At 45.3% G+C, this 17798-nt stretch overlaps 1 protein-coding gene across 1 annotated transcript in view; it reads left to right on the forward strand.

Moving 5' to 3' along the window:
• Positions 1-13850, forward strand: part of LOC136660652 (ATP-binding cassette sub-family C member 12-like) — a 55544-nt gene extending 41694 nt beyond the window's left edge. The window contains exons 24-30 of the mRNA XM_066637959.1: positions 236-325; positions 798-987; positions 2689-2848; positions 5765-5843; positions 7311-7424; positions 11473-11637; positions 13758-13850. Coding sequence (XP_066494056.1) covers positions 236-325; positions 798-987; positions 2689-2848; positions 5765-5843; positions 7311-7424; positions 11473-11637; positions 13758-13850 — 891 coding nt within the window. The remainder of the gene's footprint in view (positions 1-235; positions 326-797; positions 988-2688; positions 2849-5764; positions 5844-7310; positions 7425-11472; positions 11638-13757) is intronic.
• The last annotated feature ends 3948 nt before the right edge of the window (positions 13851-17798 follow it).

Below are 17798 nucleotides of genomic sequence, written 5' to 3' on the forward strand. Positions count from 1 at the left end.
CAAATATTTTAAAACATGTGTACAATCATGTGTGCATTTGATGTATTGCGTGTGTTTGTGTGTGGGAAACACCAGAGTTACCACCAGTGGTTCTTGTAGTAATTATGTTGGATGCTGAGCAGTTTGGGTCCTAAGTCACTAACATAAAGCGAATTTCCCATGCTGCACTTGGCCAAGTGCTGTATGCACAAAGCTCTTCCATGGTGTCTCTTCACTTTACCCCTTCTGTTTGTAGCTAAGCGGACTTCTTCAGGTGTGTGTAAGAACAGGAACGGAGACCGAAGCTAAATTTACCTCTGTGGAACAGATAATGGAATACATAACGGTAAGAAAGGCACATCCCATATGCCCTCCGTAAGATTCAGGGAGGGGTTTCTGCCGCTACTGGTGGCAGTAGTACTAGAACTCTTTGTGGCAATCTGGCTGGTGGCTGCCATCTTTTTTTTCTCACAGTGCTCCTGATGCTAATCTGACTGGCATGTTATGTTAGGGGCATTGTGGGTAAAAAAAGATGGTAGCCACTAATGCTGCCAGCCACTGAGCAGACCTCTGGGCTCAATCCTTCCTGAATGGGCAATGAAACCCAGTACCATCAATAGTGGGTTGTTAGGCCATTGGGTTCCCGGCAGCTTCCCCAGGATGCCTTGTGGTTATGCCAGGCCTGTGGGTATTTTCCATACCACAGATTTGCCCAGGATGAAATTATATAAACCTCTTTCTGTCACCAGTTGATGACTAAGATGACTGCATAAGAAGAAGAATGATGCTGATGGTTTCTTCTCGCCTCTCTCTGTCAGATATGTGTCCCTGAGACAAAGGAGGGGGACACAATTGTCAGCCCTCCACCCAACTGGCCTAGTTTGGGTGCGATCACATTTAGAGACTACCAGATGAAATATCGAGACAACAGTCCCGTCGTTCTCCATGGCATAAATGTGAACATCCACGGCAAAGAAAAAATTGGGATTGTTGGTCGTACGGGTTCTGGTATGATGTTATATTGATGTCTCCATTTGTTTTGTGGCTGGGAAAATGTTCATCATAGAGCTCTTCCCCTTGTCCATATAATCCAGGACCACAGAGATGCTGGATGGGCACATACAGGCATGTTCCCTATGGGGTCTCAGGTTGGGGCACCCACTAACAGCAATCCAAAATGGGTTAAGTACCCTCCTGTGATGTAGGGAGGGAGGGGCTGTAAATGCTTGGCTTGCAGAAAATTCCAGATTCTGTCTCTGCCATCTCCAGGTAGGGCAGAGGAACTACTATACGAAGCCCTAAGAGCTTTTGCCGGTCAGGGTCGACCATCCTGAGTTAGATGGGCCAGTAGCCTGACTCACTATAAGGTCCCTAAGCTGCTTATTTTTTCCTATAGAAGTGAACAGCAGATTGGTTTATATGGGAAAAAGCTGAGGGGTCTATTCAGAGATAGTGCTTGTGGTGGGGCTAAACCTGTCTTCTGGAGAAACAAATACATTGGGTGAGAATCCCAGGCTTTAACTATGTCCCAGACTGCAACACATTTACTAACAGCACAAGCCTAAGTATGTCTACTCAGAAGTAAGTCCCACTATGTTCAATGGGTCTTACTTCCAAGAATGTGCGCCTAGGAGGGCAGCCTTAGCCTGTTTATAAATGTTCTGCATAACTCATCTGCATAACTCCACCCCTTCATCAGCATAGGTCCGCCCTGCATTCTGTTCCTTGATGGGAACCTACCATGTGAGGGTATCGTTGACATTTAAGAACTTGCAACAGAATGAGGCCATTCGGAACATCTCGTTAACCAATACTGTGACGTGTTTCTAGCTGCCACCCTACTGGTTGGCACTTCAGTCTGGTTTGTACTACATTTGTACTGAAAATGCAGACTCTGGAAACAGAATTACCTGTCATTATCCATTCTGGGGAAATGACTGCATGTCATTTGTATGTCGACCTCTTGGATATTTTGCTTGGAACTTTTCCAACAGGACTGAAACTCAGTGGAAATAACCAACATTTTATAACGCCATTGTACAAATTGATGGTAAGGCCACATCTGGAGTATGGCATACAGTTCTGGTCACCACATCTCTAAAAGGACATAGTGAACTAGAAAAGGTGCAGAAGAGAGCGACCAAAATGCTTCCTGGGCTGGGGCACCTCCCTTATGAGGAAAGGCTGCAGTGTTTGGGGCTCTTTAGAAGAAAGGTACCTGAGGGGAGACGTGACTGAGTCATACAAAATTATTCAGGGGATGGATAGAGGGATGTTCTTTTCCCTCTCACACAACACAAGAACCAGGGGACATCCACTAAAATTGAGCATTGGGAGAGTTCAAACAGACAAAAGAGTACATTACCCAGTGTAATTAGTCTGTGGAACTCCTTGCCACAGGATATGATGATGGCATCTGGCCTAGATGCCTTGAAAAGGGGATTGGACAGATTTATGAAGGAAACGTCCACCACAGGTTACAAGCCATGATGGGTATGTACAACATTGTGGTTCTAGAAGTAGGCTACCTCAGAATGCCAGATGCAAGGGAGGGCACCAGGATGCAGGTCTCTTGTTGTCTTGTGTGTTCCGTGAGGCACCTGGTGGGCCACTGTGAGATACAGGAAGCTGCACTAAATGTGCCACTGGCATGATCCAGCAGGGCTCTTCTTATGTTCTTATTAATGTTGGGTTTTTCCACTCTTGCAGGCAAATCATCTCTAGCAGTTGCCCTCTTCCGACTCGTAGAACCAACGGGTGGCACCATTCTAATTGACAGTGTCGATATCTGCACTATCAGCTTGGAGTCTCTACGGATGAAGCTCTCAGTCATTCCGCAAGATCCTGTTCTGTTTGTAGGTACAGTAAGGTAGTTGTTGTTGCAATTATAAATTAACTTTTCCTGAAACAGTGAAATCCTAACCATTAATGCTTGTTCTAAAGCACTTCACGTGCGTTTAACTTGGTAAAGAGCACCAGCGTTAGAAGTAGGGCAGGTGGAGTGGGATGGGTGGAGAGGAAATAGTATTGCATCTGATTCAGTATCTGAGTTAGTATTGCACTGTGAATGCAGCATGGTTTCCGGACTAGCTAAAGACCCTCTGGCACCTGTGGTGGCATGCCAAGTACTGTCTCTCTTACTTGGTGATGTGCCAACCTCTACTTCCCCAACTCTCTGGATTGGAAAAAGGAAGAGGGGTTCAGGACAGAGGAGTGGTGGGCTAGACCGTCTCTGACACTCTTCTCTCCTGTGCACACTTCCTCTTCTACTCTTTCCCTATCTTTTCCAATCCAATAAATGGGAAGAGGAGGAGAAGCAGTGGAAGTAAGCGCATGGATGGAGATGGTGCAACCCACCAATTTGCTGTCTGCCTCAGTTGGCCTCATGGGTAAGCCAGACCCACAGGGCTGCTGTTGTGGATCTTCCTTTTTTTCTTTCTTTCTGTTTTCCATTTAGCTAGAGACTGGCTTTGGGTATCTCTCACATCTTCCCCCTGCAATTTAACTCTCGGTCAACTAAACAAAAAAAATTAGACAGTTTACTTGCAAGTGATGAGAATTATTGTAATGGAGATGGTGGTTTTCTTTTGCCTTAATAGCAGACAGACTTGGTCTGTGATCCTATACACACTTTGGGGAGTAAGGTCCTTGGACTTCCATGGGATTTAATTCTGCGTGGACATGCATAAGATTCAGCTATGTGACACCTTTATGCAGAGAATCTGAGTCAACTGCTTTAAGCATAATCCATGTTTCCTGATGGATTTGGCTTTTTATGATAGTGTAGCTTTCAAACTCTGGAGCGGGATGGGAGGGGGCAGGGTCTAGTGCCATATCCTACTCCCCCTCCCAGTGTAGGAGACCCACTCAATAGTGAGCGCAGATCCAAGGAGACCCATTGGGGCTGCCTGGTGGCTACACGGGGTAAGAGCGCATGAGCTCCCTTACCCGAGTAGCCCTGGTGCTGCTTCCCTACCCCATGGAATGCAGTGGTAGCCATTTCAGTGCCGCTGCAGCCTTGGGTGCTGGGAAGCTTGGGATTGGGCTGCTAAATCTTTTGCCATCTTCATGATCTCATCTGTGCCATTAGCTTGCTGGATGACCTTAGACAAACTACCACCTCTCAACCTTAACCTCCTACCTCCAACATGGTGTCACTGAGATTGAGCTCACCACACAGTTACCAACGGGGCAGTGGCTTAACCACAGGGGGTACATTGCCCTGGGTACCACACCTTGTGGGGGTGTCAACCTGCACCCCCAATAGGGGAGCTGAGGTGAAAAATGCTGTCTCTCTCTAAAGGTATCTGGCACCTGGAGATGTTAAAAAAATATTGTGACCCTGGGTGCCAGATAAGGGCCCAATCCTATCCAATTTTCCAGTGCTGGTGCAGCAGTGCCAGTGGGGTGTGTACTGCATCCAGGGGTGGGGAGGCAGTCACAGAGGCCTCCTAAGGAAACATTTGTTCCCTTACCTCGAGACTGCATTGCAGTTGCACCGGTGCTGAAAAGTTGGATAGGTTTGGACCCTATCTTAGCTATGTCACTGAACAGGGGTAGCATCCACATTTGGCTCATTTGAGCACCAGTCAAGGGTTCACCAGGCCAAATTGACCCCTTTGCCCCCAGCATTGGAGACAGTGGTACCCAAAGTGCTATCAGGAAGAAACCCCTGGGGGCTGGGGATAAGAACAGGCCCTCAGTTTGGCTGTACTTGTCGTAAGAGGTGACTAAACAGCCACCGGGTAGATGGGACTCGTCAGCCTGGGAAGGCAGCTCATCTGAGAGAAGGAAAACTCTGATCCCAAACCTCCACTGCCTTGTGGCTACATCCAGTTATGGAAAAGGCTTCAGGAGTCAACCTCGAGGCAAAATCCGGAGCCGGAGTCCCTGAGGCAGTTCATGGCTGAACACGGTCACGTTCTGGCAACTCCTGCGACGCCTCTGGAACCAACCGTATTGGCCCCTGCCTTTCCATTGGACCATTTCAGCGACGTGGAGAGGGGGGATTTGCTGCATGGGTAACAGTCTATCCTCCATATCTACTTTAGCCAGGCTTCGCGCACTGGAGAGGACACTCTGTTCCAGAACCACTATTCAGAGCGCAATACCATAGTCTTCCGAGACTGAAGGATGCCAACATCAGGAAGAGGATGGGGCTTTGTGGGCATAGACTTGCACTGGGCTAGTTCTCAGAAAACTGGTTTATTGTCATTAATGTTTTTTCCCCATTTAAACTGGAGCTCCTTCTGCGAGCTCCAGTAACAAGTTTTTTGTAACTGTCACAAAAATTAAGTAAAATAAGCATGAAATGAAAAAGAATGAAGGGAAAAGGCAAAAATAAATAAATAAATAATGGAAAAGTGTCCTTCCCCTCTTGTGACCTTCCTAGAGCATTGCCTGCTGCCTGTCAGGTTCCTACTGTCTTAAAGGAGCAAGCAAGAATAGTGCACAAGAATGGTCTTTTGGAAGCAGGATTTGGAATGGAAATGAAACAGTGCTTTTCCTTTGCTTGGCTACTTCATAAGAATGTAGCCATTGCCTGCCTTTGCTGGAGCAGATCAAGGTCCACCTAGCCGACTATCCTATTCCTAACACCAACCAGCCAGATGTTTTATCTGCCCACAAGCAGGGTGTGAAGGTGATGCAAGTTCCCTTCCCTGTTGCTGGCTTCCAGTCTGATCTGTGAATTAATGAAGAAGTTCAAGAGGACTAGAAACACAGCAGGGAAAGTCTTCTATCTAACCGACAACGCATTTCTTTAATTTACCTTCTTGCCTTTCAGGTACAACTTAGATCCTTTTAACAACCACGCAGATGAAGAAATATGGTTAGCTCTGAGAAGAACTTTTATGAAAGGCATAGTATGTTGTTTATTATACTTCTCCCCCCCCCACATACACACTTTTCAGCTTTTATATTAACTGTATTACCTACTGATACAACAATCTGCTGAATATTGCGATTCTTTGTTAACCTCAGTCCATTAATCAAAATATACCAAAAGAGCAAGAATATTTCATCCCATTAAAATGTTGAGCAATTAATCTTCCACTAATTGCATTTTTCATGATCTCTTCCTTTTTTATTTCAAAAGGTGGAAATAATTGAGAATTATAATACATGGAGGTTTTTCTGTGGTTAATAAAATGCAGCTGATCACTGCACATAATATGGGAGGGGGGTTATGAAAGGCACTGCCCCCCACCCTGCAAAGAGGCCATCCAGTTACTGAAGCTAAGGATCTGGGGACTGAATCAATTCTGGTGGGAGGCCAGTGGGATTCCACAAAGGGCTAAAACAGGTTTGACAAGAAACATACAATTGGATCCCACATATTGGGCTTCCCACTTTTTTAAACATCCAAGAACAGCTCAGGGGATGGGCTAAACTGAAATTGCGATCATGATGCCGAGAAGTAGTTTAATCCCCTGCCCTTGTCTCAACATCTGACAGCCCCCACACCCCAACAAGACCTGACAGAAAGAGTCACATTCCAGAAGAGGAGTCAGAACCTGTACCACTGCTCAGACCAAGGAACTTGGGCCCGAATGAGTGTTTGATAGAGGCAGCCAGGCCCCTATTTGCTCCTCAGGTCACTTGGGCCAGTCACAGTTCCGGTTCTAGTCATTATAGTATAAAACAGAATTTAGTCCAACGCCTGCCACCTTTTGGTAGATACCCTAGTGCAGGGGTATCCAAACTTTTTGGCAGGAGGGCCACAACGGCTGCAATCCTAACTACACTTTCCTGACTGGAAGCCCCATTGAACAAAATAGAACTTACTTCTGAGTAGACCTGATGAAGATTGTGCCCAACATCTGTCTGATACTGTGTTGGAGGCCAGGAAAAAAACCTTAGAGAAAGAAATAAAATTTATTATAGACTTGATATCTCGATGGTAGAATAAAAAAAATCCACACGTGCACTTAAAAAGTGCATGTGAGTTAATGGACCAAATGGATCTAAGTACTTTAATTTAAAACTGCATACGAGTCTAGAGTAGATTATCTTAGTCTGAGGCCCCCATTGGTCCAATTGGTTTAAAGCTGGCCCTGTCTGTATCGGTGTCTCTTCAAGACAGGATCTGGCTGCCATTTCAACCTCCCCGAACTTCTGTAGTTTCATTTACTTAGCTATGCTTTTACCCCTCAGTTCCTCTCATCACCTCCCTGCCACCAGATGCTCAAGCAGCCATTAACTCCTCCCCACTACATCCTCCTGCCAGACTAGGATCACCGCAGGGTGTCCAAAATGGGTGCACATCCATTGTGACGTTTGCTGCGGGTAACTGAAGGTGGTGTGACTGTGACATTTCCTGGCTCTCCTAGGTTTCAAAACTACCAGGGAAGCTGCAGGCAGAGGTGGTTGAAAATGGAGAAAATTTCTCCGTGGGGGAACGGCAGCTTCTCTGTATGGCAAGAGCACTCCTTCGAAATTCAAAAGTGAGTACTAAAACCACCTATTCAGACTGACCCTGAATTTATCTATAAAAAAGATTATACAAGGAATAGCTGGTTTCTACTTGACTGGGCTTCATTCAGACTTCCCCCTGCATCGCTTCTGCTCTGCCATTTGAATCATCCTGTTTTCAGAAATATTATCTGTTTTGTTTTTGTTCTTCAATTGATTTCTGTTGCCATATCAATATGACAGGCTGTTTCAATCACCGTTCTGTTCAAGTACAATGTCAAAATGTTTTGATGCATATGACGATGGTTTGCCTTATCACTGAAACAACTCATCAAGTACAATGAGGGACGAACGTGGGAAGCAATCCTATACTCTGCACGGCATAGGATGGCAGTGGTGTAGCTAATGATCATGTAGCCAGGTGCCGAGCTCAAAATGATGCCCCGGAAGTAATGTCATGCCCGGGTTTTATAAAAAGTGAAAGTGGGGGAAAATCTTCCTCCTCCTTCTCCCAGCTGCTCGCCCCCCACTTGCTTTGCTGCTCTCGCCCCAGGCTTCCTCCCCATACTGGTTCCTTGTTGTATCATAACAGCACCTAATTGGCTCTCAGAACAATCAGTCTTATTGGTCAGTTCTGAGTTAAGAAAATCTCAGTTTTTGTTACATAATGCAGTTGTGTTTTTATTTTCTGGTTATTATTATTATTATTAACAGTATTTATATACTGCTTTTCAACTAAAAGTTCACAAAGCTGTTTACAGAGAAAAATCGAATAACTAATGGCTCCCTGTCCCAAAAGGGCTCACAATCTAAAAAGATGCAAAAGAACACCAGCAGACAGCCACTAGAAAAGACACTGCTGGGGTGAGGTGGGCTAGTTACTCTCCCCTTGCTAAAAATAGTGCCAGAACAGAGATATTTTGACGCAGTTTGTTTCATTGCATTCTGCATTAAATTCCACATCGAATGGTATATAACATGATGGTATTATCTGAAAATAAAACCATGGGAAAGGTTTTCCCATTTTTAACCACTAGTGTCAAGCTCAGGTTGTTGCCGCCCGAAAGCTTGTTGCCCAGTGTAATTGCTACCCCCCACATCCCTTAAGCTGTGCCACTGAGCCTATGGATGTTTACTCAAAAGTAAACACCACTGAGTACAATACAGCTAGATTATCCCTGAAATCCAAGCTAATTCCAAAGTTCAGACAGTTTTGTCCAAGACTCTTCTTTCTAAAGTGCAGAAAGAAGCAAAGTGCAGGGCCGAACAGACCGCAAGCACATTGTGGAATGCAGAAGGAGCACTTGTGAAGTGTGAATGCAGTGTGAAGACAAGGAGCACTTGTGCAGTGTTTTCTATAGTGTGAAAACACTAATGTATGAACATTAGTAGGTCTTGCGCTCATTCCCACATACAGTGCAGGTACAGGCTGTAAGATCTGTTCTCTGCTCTGTTTTGTGTCCCTGTACAGACATTGTTGAAAAATGTCAAAGAGGCCAGCAGACACCCATATGGGTAACTGTGAAAAGAGCAAGCATTTCTCATTATTCCAATATCCAGACAAATTCGAAATCCAGGCATCTTCCCATCCCAAGCAGTCCGGATAAGGGATACTCAACCTGTATCTGCTTGGTGTGTGTAGGATTGCAACCTTAGACTGAGTCAGACCCTGTCTATGCTGGCTGGCAGTGGCTGCCAAGGTACCATACAGGGGTCTTTTCCACCCCTACCTAGAGACACCAGGGATTGACCTGATCTTCTACTTGCAAAACCACATGTTCGATCCCCAGCAGCAGCTCCAACTTTTCAAAGCAACAGGATTCTTTCCCAATCCACGAGGCTCCCTGAGCCGTCATTCTCAGCTGAAAAGGAAGGTGGCACTATTGTTTAGGTGACCAGCACATTTCGTTGCTTGCCCCACCCCTCTCTTGGAAAATGTCAGTGTTATCTGTGTGAGCTAATTATGAATCTAAATATTTGTTCATTTAAATAGACACGAAGGGATAACTGGTTTGGGCTCTAAGTATGCTTGCAATTACAGTTTATTGTACAAATAATTCTAAATAATGAAATACTTCGCTGCTTTCCTCCCAGAAAACACCAGGAGTTGTAGCTTGTTTGGAACCAGTGAACTTAATTCAGATCTTCTTAATGAATTGTACTAGAATGAACTGGCAGTGCAGTGTCTGTCTGTATCTTTTGAAATGTTGACCACCCCACAGGGACTGAAGACAAGTTATTCTTTGGAAAAAAAAAAAAAAAGTTCAGTCTACTCCACCATGGAGGAGGCTCCATCAGGGACAACAGAGCCCTGTTTCCTTCCATGTTCACCAGGTCAGACCATTACATGTGTCAGGCAAGGGACAAAGGGTCCTCTGTACACTTGCTATGCCCCCACCAGCCTTCTCCCTCTCAGTCAAGGAGTGCCTTGCCCATGTAGAGATGGAAAGAATACTTCATTTATTTGCTACCAAGGCAATAACTCAATGACTTGCAAATACTACAGACGGAGCAAAGATAAGAAGATAATTCTTTCATACCGTCACTTAATGAAGTTCTATAATGACCAGAGAGAGGTTTCATAGGAAGGCAGTCTTGGGAAGGGAGAAGCCAATAGCCACCAGTTCCAACTAGACCAGGGGTGTCCAAAGTTTTTGGCAGGCGGGCCACATCAGCTATCTGATACTGTGTCAGGGGCTGGGGGAAAAAAAGAATTAATTTACATTTAAAATTTGAATAAATTTACATAAGTTTACATAAATGAATATATTAAAGATGAACTTATATGAATGAATGAGGGTCTTGCAATAGCTCAATGCCTATAAAAGGCCTTGCACAAAACAAGGCTGGCCTTTCCTTTGCTGCCACTGCTGCATCACAGATGTGAAAGAGCAAGCAGTGGAGGGAGCTCTCATCCCACAGCTCACACGAGAGGTCAAACAGTCGCCCTCACACTGAGAGAAGTTGTGTTGGGCCATTGCGGGCTTCAACAAATCTCAGGAGGGCCAGAGGCTCACTGGAGACTGGGGGCTCCGTGAGGGCAGCATTGAGAGGCCTCAAGGGCCGCAAGTGGCCCCCGGGCCGGGGTTTGGGCACCCCTGAACTAGACTGACAGAAGTTACTTCACCCTCTCATCTCTCCCACTGATGCAGCCATTTATAGTCCAACACACTGAGTAGCTGTGCACAGGTGCTTCAAGGGAAGGATTGACAATAGGGCTCTGTTATGAATTATAGCAGCATTTCTCAAACTGTGAGTTGTGAGCCAGTTTCAAGTGGGTCATGTAGCACCTATCTCAGCCACCATTGAGATGGGCAGGGTGGGCTCCCGGGTGGGAAAGAGGTACGGTCCTTTGTCTTGAATAGGTGAGAAGATGGGACGCTAGAAGACCTGTGTGGTTGGAGGAGGATCCAAGTCTGCCTTCTGTTTTGACTTTTGAGCTGGAATGTTTGAATTCTGAATTACGCAAAATAACAGCACGAGTGCACTGTACAATGGGACCTTTGGCTGATCATGGCTTAGCCTAAATTGTTGATGTCACTTCTGGCCATGACATCACTTCCAGGTCAATGACATCTCTTCCAGTGGGTCCCAACAGATTGTCATTATAAAAAGTGGTCCTGGTGCTAAAAAGTTTAAGAAGCACTGCTTTATAGGGATCCCTCCACTGCACCTTCAGAGACCCTAGACTGAGCTTTATATAAACAACAGTTGCATAGAAAAGGGAATTTTGATGTCAGCAATGCCCCAGGACAAAGAAAAGAGATATGCTCATCTTTAATGCACATCTTTAATGTTAACTAAGCCCACATGTTTGTTTTGCATGCTGGGAGGCCGTGATGGGCTGCAAATTTTTGACAAGTGTAATATAGACGTTTGCACCATCTTTGCACACAACTTTGTTCTCCCAGATAGGAAAATGTCACAGGTGACTCGGCTCTGTGATTTTGTGTGCATACGTGCACACTGGGCCTTAGAAGAAAAATATATATATATATTTTTTCCTTTTCCCTACCAGCGTTCTGCAATTCCTGTTGTGCGTTTTCTGAATGGTTTACCTGGGTTGTATTTCTCATGCAGATTATACTCCTTGATGAGGCCACGGCCTCCATTGATTCTGAGACAGATGCACAGATTCAGCAGACCATCCAAGAAGCATTCCGAGACTGCACAGTCTTGACCATCGCTCACCGTATAAACACCATCCAGGACTGTGATCGTGTTTTGGTGATGGACAATGGAAAGGTACCAAGTCAGAATGGCTTGTCAAACTACATAGGAACTACAGGTGGGCCCCTGTATCCGCAGTTTCAATTACCTGCAGATACGGGGGAACCCCTTCTGCATCCCCCCTATGCGCCATTACCTTTCCTTTTTCGTTCCCAGAATGGCAGTGTGTGTATTTCTTGTTTTAACTTGCTTGAATTAAAGACGCGATGTGCAGGTTCCTTGCCTGCATTCTAGAGGGAGACTAACAATGTTAACAGGAAATAGGAGTTCCTGCTTCCTGTTAACGTTGTTAGGGCCCAAACCTATCCAACTTTCCAGCTGGATGCCAACGGGGCACGTGCTGCATCTTGCAGTGCGGGGGGTAGTCACAGAGGTCTCCTCAAGGTAAGGGAACATTTCCATTGTGACTGCATCAGCACTAGAAAATTGGATAGGATTGGGCCCTTAGGGCACAATCCTAACCAGGTCTACTCAGAAGTAAGTTCTATTTTGTTCAATGGGGCTTACTCTCAGGAAAGTGTGGTTAGGATTGCAGCCTTACAGCCCAATCCTATCCAACTTTCCTATTGCAACCGCAATGCAGCCCCGGGGTAAGGGAACAAATGTTCCCAAACCTTAAGGAGGCCTCTGTGACTGCCTCCCCAACACAGGAAGCAGTGCACACCCCATAGGCACAGCAGCACAGGCACTGGAAAATTGGATAGGATTGGGCCCTTAGTCTCCCTGTAGCCTGCAGGCAGGTAGCTTGCACATCCCGTCTTCAGTTGAAGCAAGTTAAAGCAAGAATCACTCACACTGCCATCACAATGACAAAAAAAGGCAACAGCCATGCAGGGGTGTGTGCAGAGGCTTCTACGGGTATTACCTAATTATCCACTGATTTTTTTACCTGTGGTTTTATCTCAATATGATGAGAAGGGCCCTTTCATTTAAAGCAGGGGTCTCCAAACTCTGACCCAGCGACCAGATGCGGCCCACAGCGAGCTTCTATTCGGCCCACGACCAGCATCTAATTTCTTGAGAGATCTCTGGCCCAGTTGACCAAACACAATCAGATTTATGCTTGTGGGGTGGGGGAATTAGGGTCCGTTAAAGTGTGTGCTTTGTTTCTTGGGCAGTGTTGGTTCTTGGAGAAATCCTGGACATTTGAGCCCATTTGTTTATTTATTTATTCATCCAAGTTCCATCTCTAAGTTCCATCAGGAGTTCCATCTCCTGGCCCATAGCCAGGGAGACAGGCCAGGGACAGACTGCACTTGCTCCCAGTGTGGAAGGGATTGTCACTCCCGAATCGGCCTTTTCAGCCACACTAGACGCTGTTCCAGAACCACCTTTCAGAGCGCGATACCATAGTCTTTTGAGACTGAAGGTTGCCAACTACATCTCTAATGTATTTTACAATAGCCTTGTCAATGCGAAAGAGGGCAGCCAGCTGACAATCCATCAATCATTTTCTCTCCAGGCACTTAGAACATTTCACTCCAAGGCAAGCAACCCCTTCCTTCTCCCTGAGCACGTAAAAGAAAGATAATCACTTTGCATTGGTGAAGCTGGCTTGGAGTGAAGCCTTTCTAAGCACCTGGAGAGAGATTGATTGATGGATTGTCTGCCTAATGACTCTGTCTTACATCACAAAGGTCAGCAAGACAAAACATTGTTTTTTAAATGAATTTGCTTTAGTGCAATTTTTGCCATCCATGTGAGTTCTGGGAATGGAACCCTTGCAAATAAGGAGACTCAACCTGTATTTTTATAGCATCCCCAATATCTGTATCCGTGGAATGGATCCCCTGCAGATACGGGGGCGGGGGGCATGCCTGTACTTAACCACTTTTCCAGTGGTTTAAACTGTGTCCCAAGAAATCCTGGTAGTGTTTTATCAGTGCAGCATTCGGTGCACTGCCTCAGGTGTTAACAGGTCATGGGCCAGCCCTAGGAACAGGGGGCATGGAATGGAAGGGAGGTTATGCACTCATAACTGTTGCTACTTCTGCATTTTTTATTGCTACTTTTCTTCCCAAAGGCAATTTTTACATGAGAAGAAACTCATAAAGAACCACTGTAGTCTTGCCTCCTGCTTGACATTTACTAATGGATCTGACATTTATTCAATCTCTTTTCCTGATCATTTTCAGGTAGCTGAATTTGGCAAACCTGATGAGCTCGTACAGCATCCTAATTCTGCATTTGCAGCACTCTTAGCCGCTGCAAACAAAGCCGTGCCCTAGACCAAGAAAATGTTCCTTGGTGCTTGTTTGCTACGCAAACTTTGGAAGTGAAGACTTAATAGGGAAGAAGAGGAGAAGTTAAGTGAATACCTCAATTGCCAAGTCCTAGCAAGAAAGAAATACTATGACTTTTCTTGAAGGTCATGTCTACTGGGAAACTCAGAAACTGGCAATTGCAATGATGAACTCAATGAGGACTACAGGAAGGACCCTGCAAGTATCAGCTGCTGATGTTGCATTGCATTCAAACTATGAAAAAAAAATTGCCTGTATATGTGGAAGCAGACCTGATAATAGGGTGCATTCAGCCAGCAGACTTGCAAGAGGGCATCCACGGATACTGTAGATTCCCAGCACCCAAGAATATTGTAAGTTCCAACACGAACACCAACAAATTATGTGAATCTTGACAATTCATAACCTTAATGGCTCCAATCCATTTTAAGTTAGTCACAACTATGTCCTGCTGAAACAAATGGTGCATCTGGCTATAACTAACTCTGGTCCCATTGATCATCATAGATGGTCACAACTAGCATTGGATAGAGTGAGGCCATCAGGTATAACATGGGTAGTGTTCAAAATACTGGGTGGCTTTTCCAAGGCCCAATGCCTGTATTTGAAAGCAGTGTTGTAGGCACTTAGGTTGCCGAAATAAATGGTGGGATCAAAGCAGCCTGATGGCACACAGAATGACAGCCGTTGACTTGAGCATGAATTTGGTTTATGCAATGCAAATGGGCCACAGTGTGTTATGTAAAAAGCAATGGATGTCATCCATTAGGCACTCTGAATTCCCATAAGCTGGAATGGTTTAAGCACTTGTTTGACTCTCTTGCTGGCATTGATGAGCTGCACAAATGCCTACCCTTTGGCTGGACCGAGCCCAGGAATCCCGTTTATGCTACGTGAATGTTATTCTATGCAAGTCGGGAAAAAGAAGAATCACAATAAAACCTCAGCTCCACTGGAGCAAACATGGGGAGCTATTTTGACCTCTTGTGGTTTGTCACAGAAGTACGTAGTAAGAGATCCTGCCAAGGATAGCATCACCTGGTTTTCAATGTTGCAGGTTTCAGCGTCATTGCCAACTGATCTTTCCAGCAGATAAATTTCTAATTGGAAGATTCAACCTTGCAGTCTACACGATAATGCGCGCAAATGTGTTCTTCATTTTTGGGAACCCTCATTACATTTTGCAAGGTCTAAGTAAAACAATGAGATGTCCTTATGCTCCTATTGCTTCCCCTTGCACCCCTCATTCTCCAATTCTACCACAAGCCATGCTGAATCTCCTTTTTGCTTGGCTTGCAGTCCCAGATCCCTATCTTTTTTTCTTTTTCTTTTAAAATGTTTTGATGGTTTTGCAATCACTGTTACATTAATTGATCAGTACAACAACATCGAAGGGTCATAGCCTAAGTTATCCTTCTGCTCTCATAAGTTGTGGGTGTGGTGGAGAAAGCATGAGATTCTTGCAGCCAGAATTATGAATGGAATCCTGACTTGGCTTTAAGCTTGCACAAGACCAGTGGCATAACTAGAGCAGGTAAAAAGCACTAAGTTTTGCAGGGAGCCTCAGCGTGGTATGCAAGTGGCCTCTCCCCTCCCTTTCAGAGCCATTCTAGGCAGGGGGATCAAAAGGGAGAAATATGCCTGCATTTCCCCCCCCCCAATCCAGAAAGAGAGGGGATGCTTCCACACCACGGTGAGGCTGCCTGCAAAACTTAATGCTTTGCACCCCCTCTAGCTATGCCACTGCAGGAGACATTCAAGAAATTGTTGGACTTAAAATCAACAGTACCTCATTGCCATGCAGTTTCTTGCATTTGCATTTTCTAAATGTGGAACAGAACAAATTGGGATCCTCAAAATACAACTTATAGATTAAAACAGGGAAAAAAAGAAATCAAGATTATTTTTTCCCCATTGCGCACTGTAAGCGAGTCAATTTTGATCAAATCAGATGACCACAATCATGCTTATTATTTTATCTTGCACTTCCCCAAAGAGCTTTTATGGCTGCTTTGCAGCAACTTTCACTGGCAGAATGCGCATCTCACCAGCACACACTTTAGATAGGATGGGGTCATAGGATTCTGGGTGTGAAAAATCTTAGAAACTATTAAAACAATTCCAGTGAATGTGAAACAATACATAGGAAACAACACAAACCAATATATTATTTCTCTTTCTTTAAATCCCATCTCCAAACCCACCTTTTCCAGATGCCTGTTCCTTTATCCCCCAGCTTTCATCCCCAAGAGTAATGAAGTCTGAACTGTACGTAATGCACCTGCTCTTATTTGCCTTGTCCTTTCCATTCATCACCCCACCCCCATTCTTTCCTCACTATAGGAAAGGAGGTTTCCATTAATGTAGCCAATGTGTATCAATAGGTTCCCTAACCAGTACCAAGTACTGGGTATCTTCCTACCAAGATACTTCAGATATATATCTTAAAAATACAGGTGTATCCCTGTGTCTGTGGGGGTTTCATTCTGGACCCCCCCCATACTGCCCCATGGTAGATTCTGGGGCAACCTTGGGTGAAGGGAAGAGCCTCTGTACAACCAGGAAGAGGCTGCAGGCAACTCAAGACTGCCTAGAACCCTCAAAATGCAGTGGTTTTACTGCACAAAAGTAGGCAAAGGTATTCTTGGCTTCTCTCTTTACTTTCTAAGTGTTTTTAAAGTGCTCACCTGGTATCAGCAGAACCACAGATAACTGAAACCATGGCTGCTGGAACCATGGATACCAGATACACATACACCTGTGTGCAATTGCCACTTTTAATCAGACTTAAAGAGCCTTTCAGCTTTGTTTTTCCAACATCTCACAAGGACAAGTCTTGTATATAAAGGATCAGAGGAGCAGGTATTTAGCTCCTGAACATTCCACAAATGCAATCAACTTACCTTTGCTTCCAACTTGGTCCCACTTTCCCCAGTCAAGTCCAATCCTGCAGGACTTTTGCCCTCCAATCATGGCTCCTGGGGGCATTCTGAACTGCTGATCCCTTGTCCCTGAAAAATGGACAGGAAGGTTTCACACAGTCAGATTATCTCCCCTTATTTTCCACCATAATGTATGTCTCCCACTGCCTGTCTGTTGCGCCTCTCTGCTCTTTCTTTGGCATCCATGAATGGTTTTCCTGGCCAGCGCTGCAGGTGCCTCTTTGCATTAACAAGAACAGCTGCTGGTTTTGTCAACAACAGTAACAGGGGATGATGGCTCATTTGAGATGAAGTGGAGCCCAACATCTTCATAGGAGCCCGAGGCAAAGCATGGAGTGTGCTTGGGATGCATGGCCAAAGGAGTGGAACCAGTGGACTCGTGGAGAGTTGTACTGAGGCCATTAAGATATGGAAGTGCAAAGAAGAACAATAAAGACAGTCAAGAGTTGGAGCACCTTCAGTGTAAGCAAAATTTATCAAGTCCAGTGGGCTCTGGTATCTGTGGGGAATCCATGGATAGTGAAATCTGCAAGGGAGTCCTCAATGGTAAACTGGAAGGTCCTTTCAGAAGTCTCCAGGAGTCCTTCTAGTGTGGGGAGGTTGCACATGACCTTCCGTTCCTCAGAAGTTCTCCTGGACACAACTGGAAGACACTTCCAGGAATGTCCAGTAGGTCTTTGAGGCCCTCCAGCTGTGGGTCTGGCATCCATGTACATTCAAATATGCAGATGCCGAACCCACAGATAAGGACGGCCCGCTATATCTGCTCTAAGAGGGCCTCCACACCTTGACCTAACTCTGCTCCCAACAGCACAGTAAGCTTGAGCCGTGGAAGTGTCCAGCCAAATTCACTCTGCTGTTTCTGGCTGGTTTTTACCCAGACTATTCTGTTGCTGAAGCTGGCCTTCATCTTCACTGTACTGCCTGAAACCAGGGAAGAGGTCAATAAATCCCCTTCTTTCTTCTTCTGCTCTGTGTAAGAGGTCCAAAC

The sequence above is a fragment of the Tiliqua scincoides genome, chromosome 9 (genome assembly GCF_035046505.1).
Source record: "Tiliqua scincoides isolate rTilSci1 chromosome 9, rTilSci1.hap2, whole genome shotgun sequence".
NCBI lineage: Eukaryota > Metazoa > Chordata > Lepidosauria > Squamata > Scincidae > Tiliqua > Tiliqua scincoides.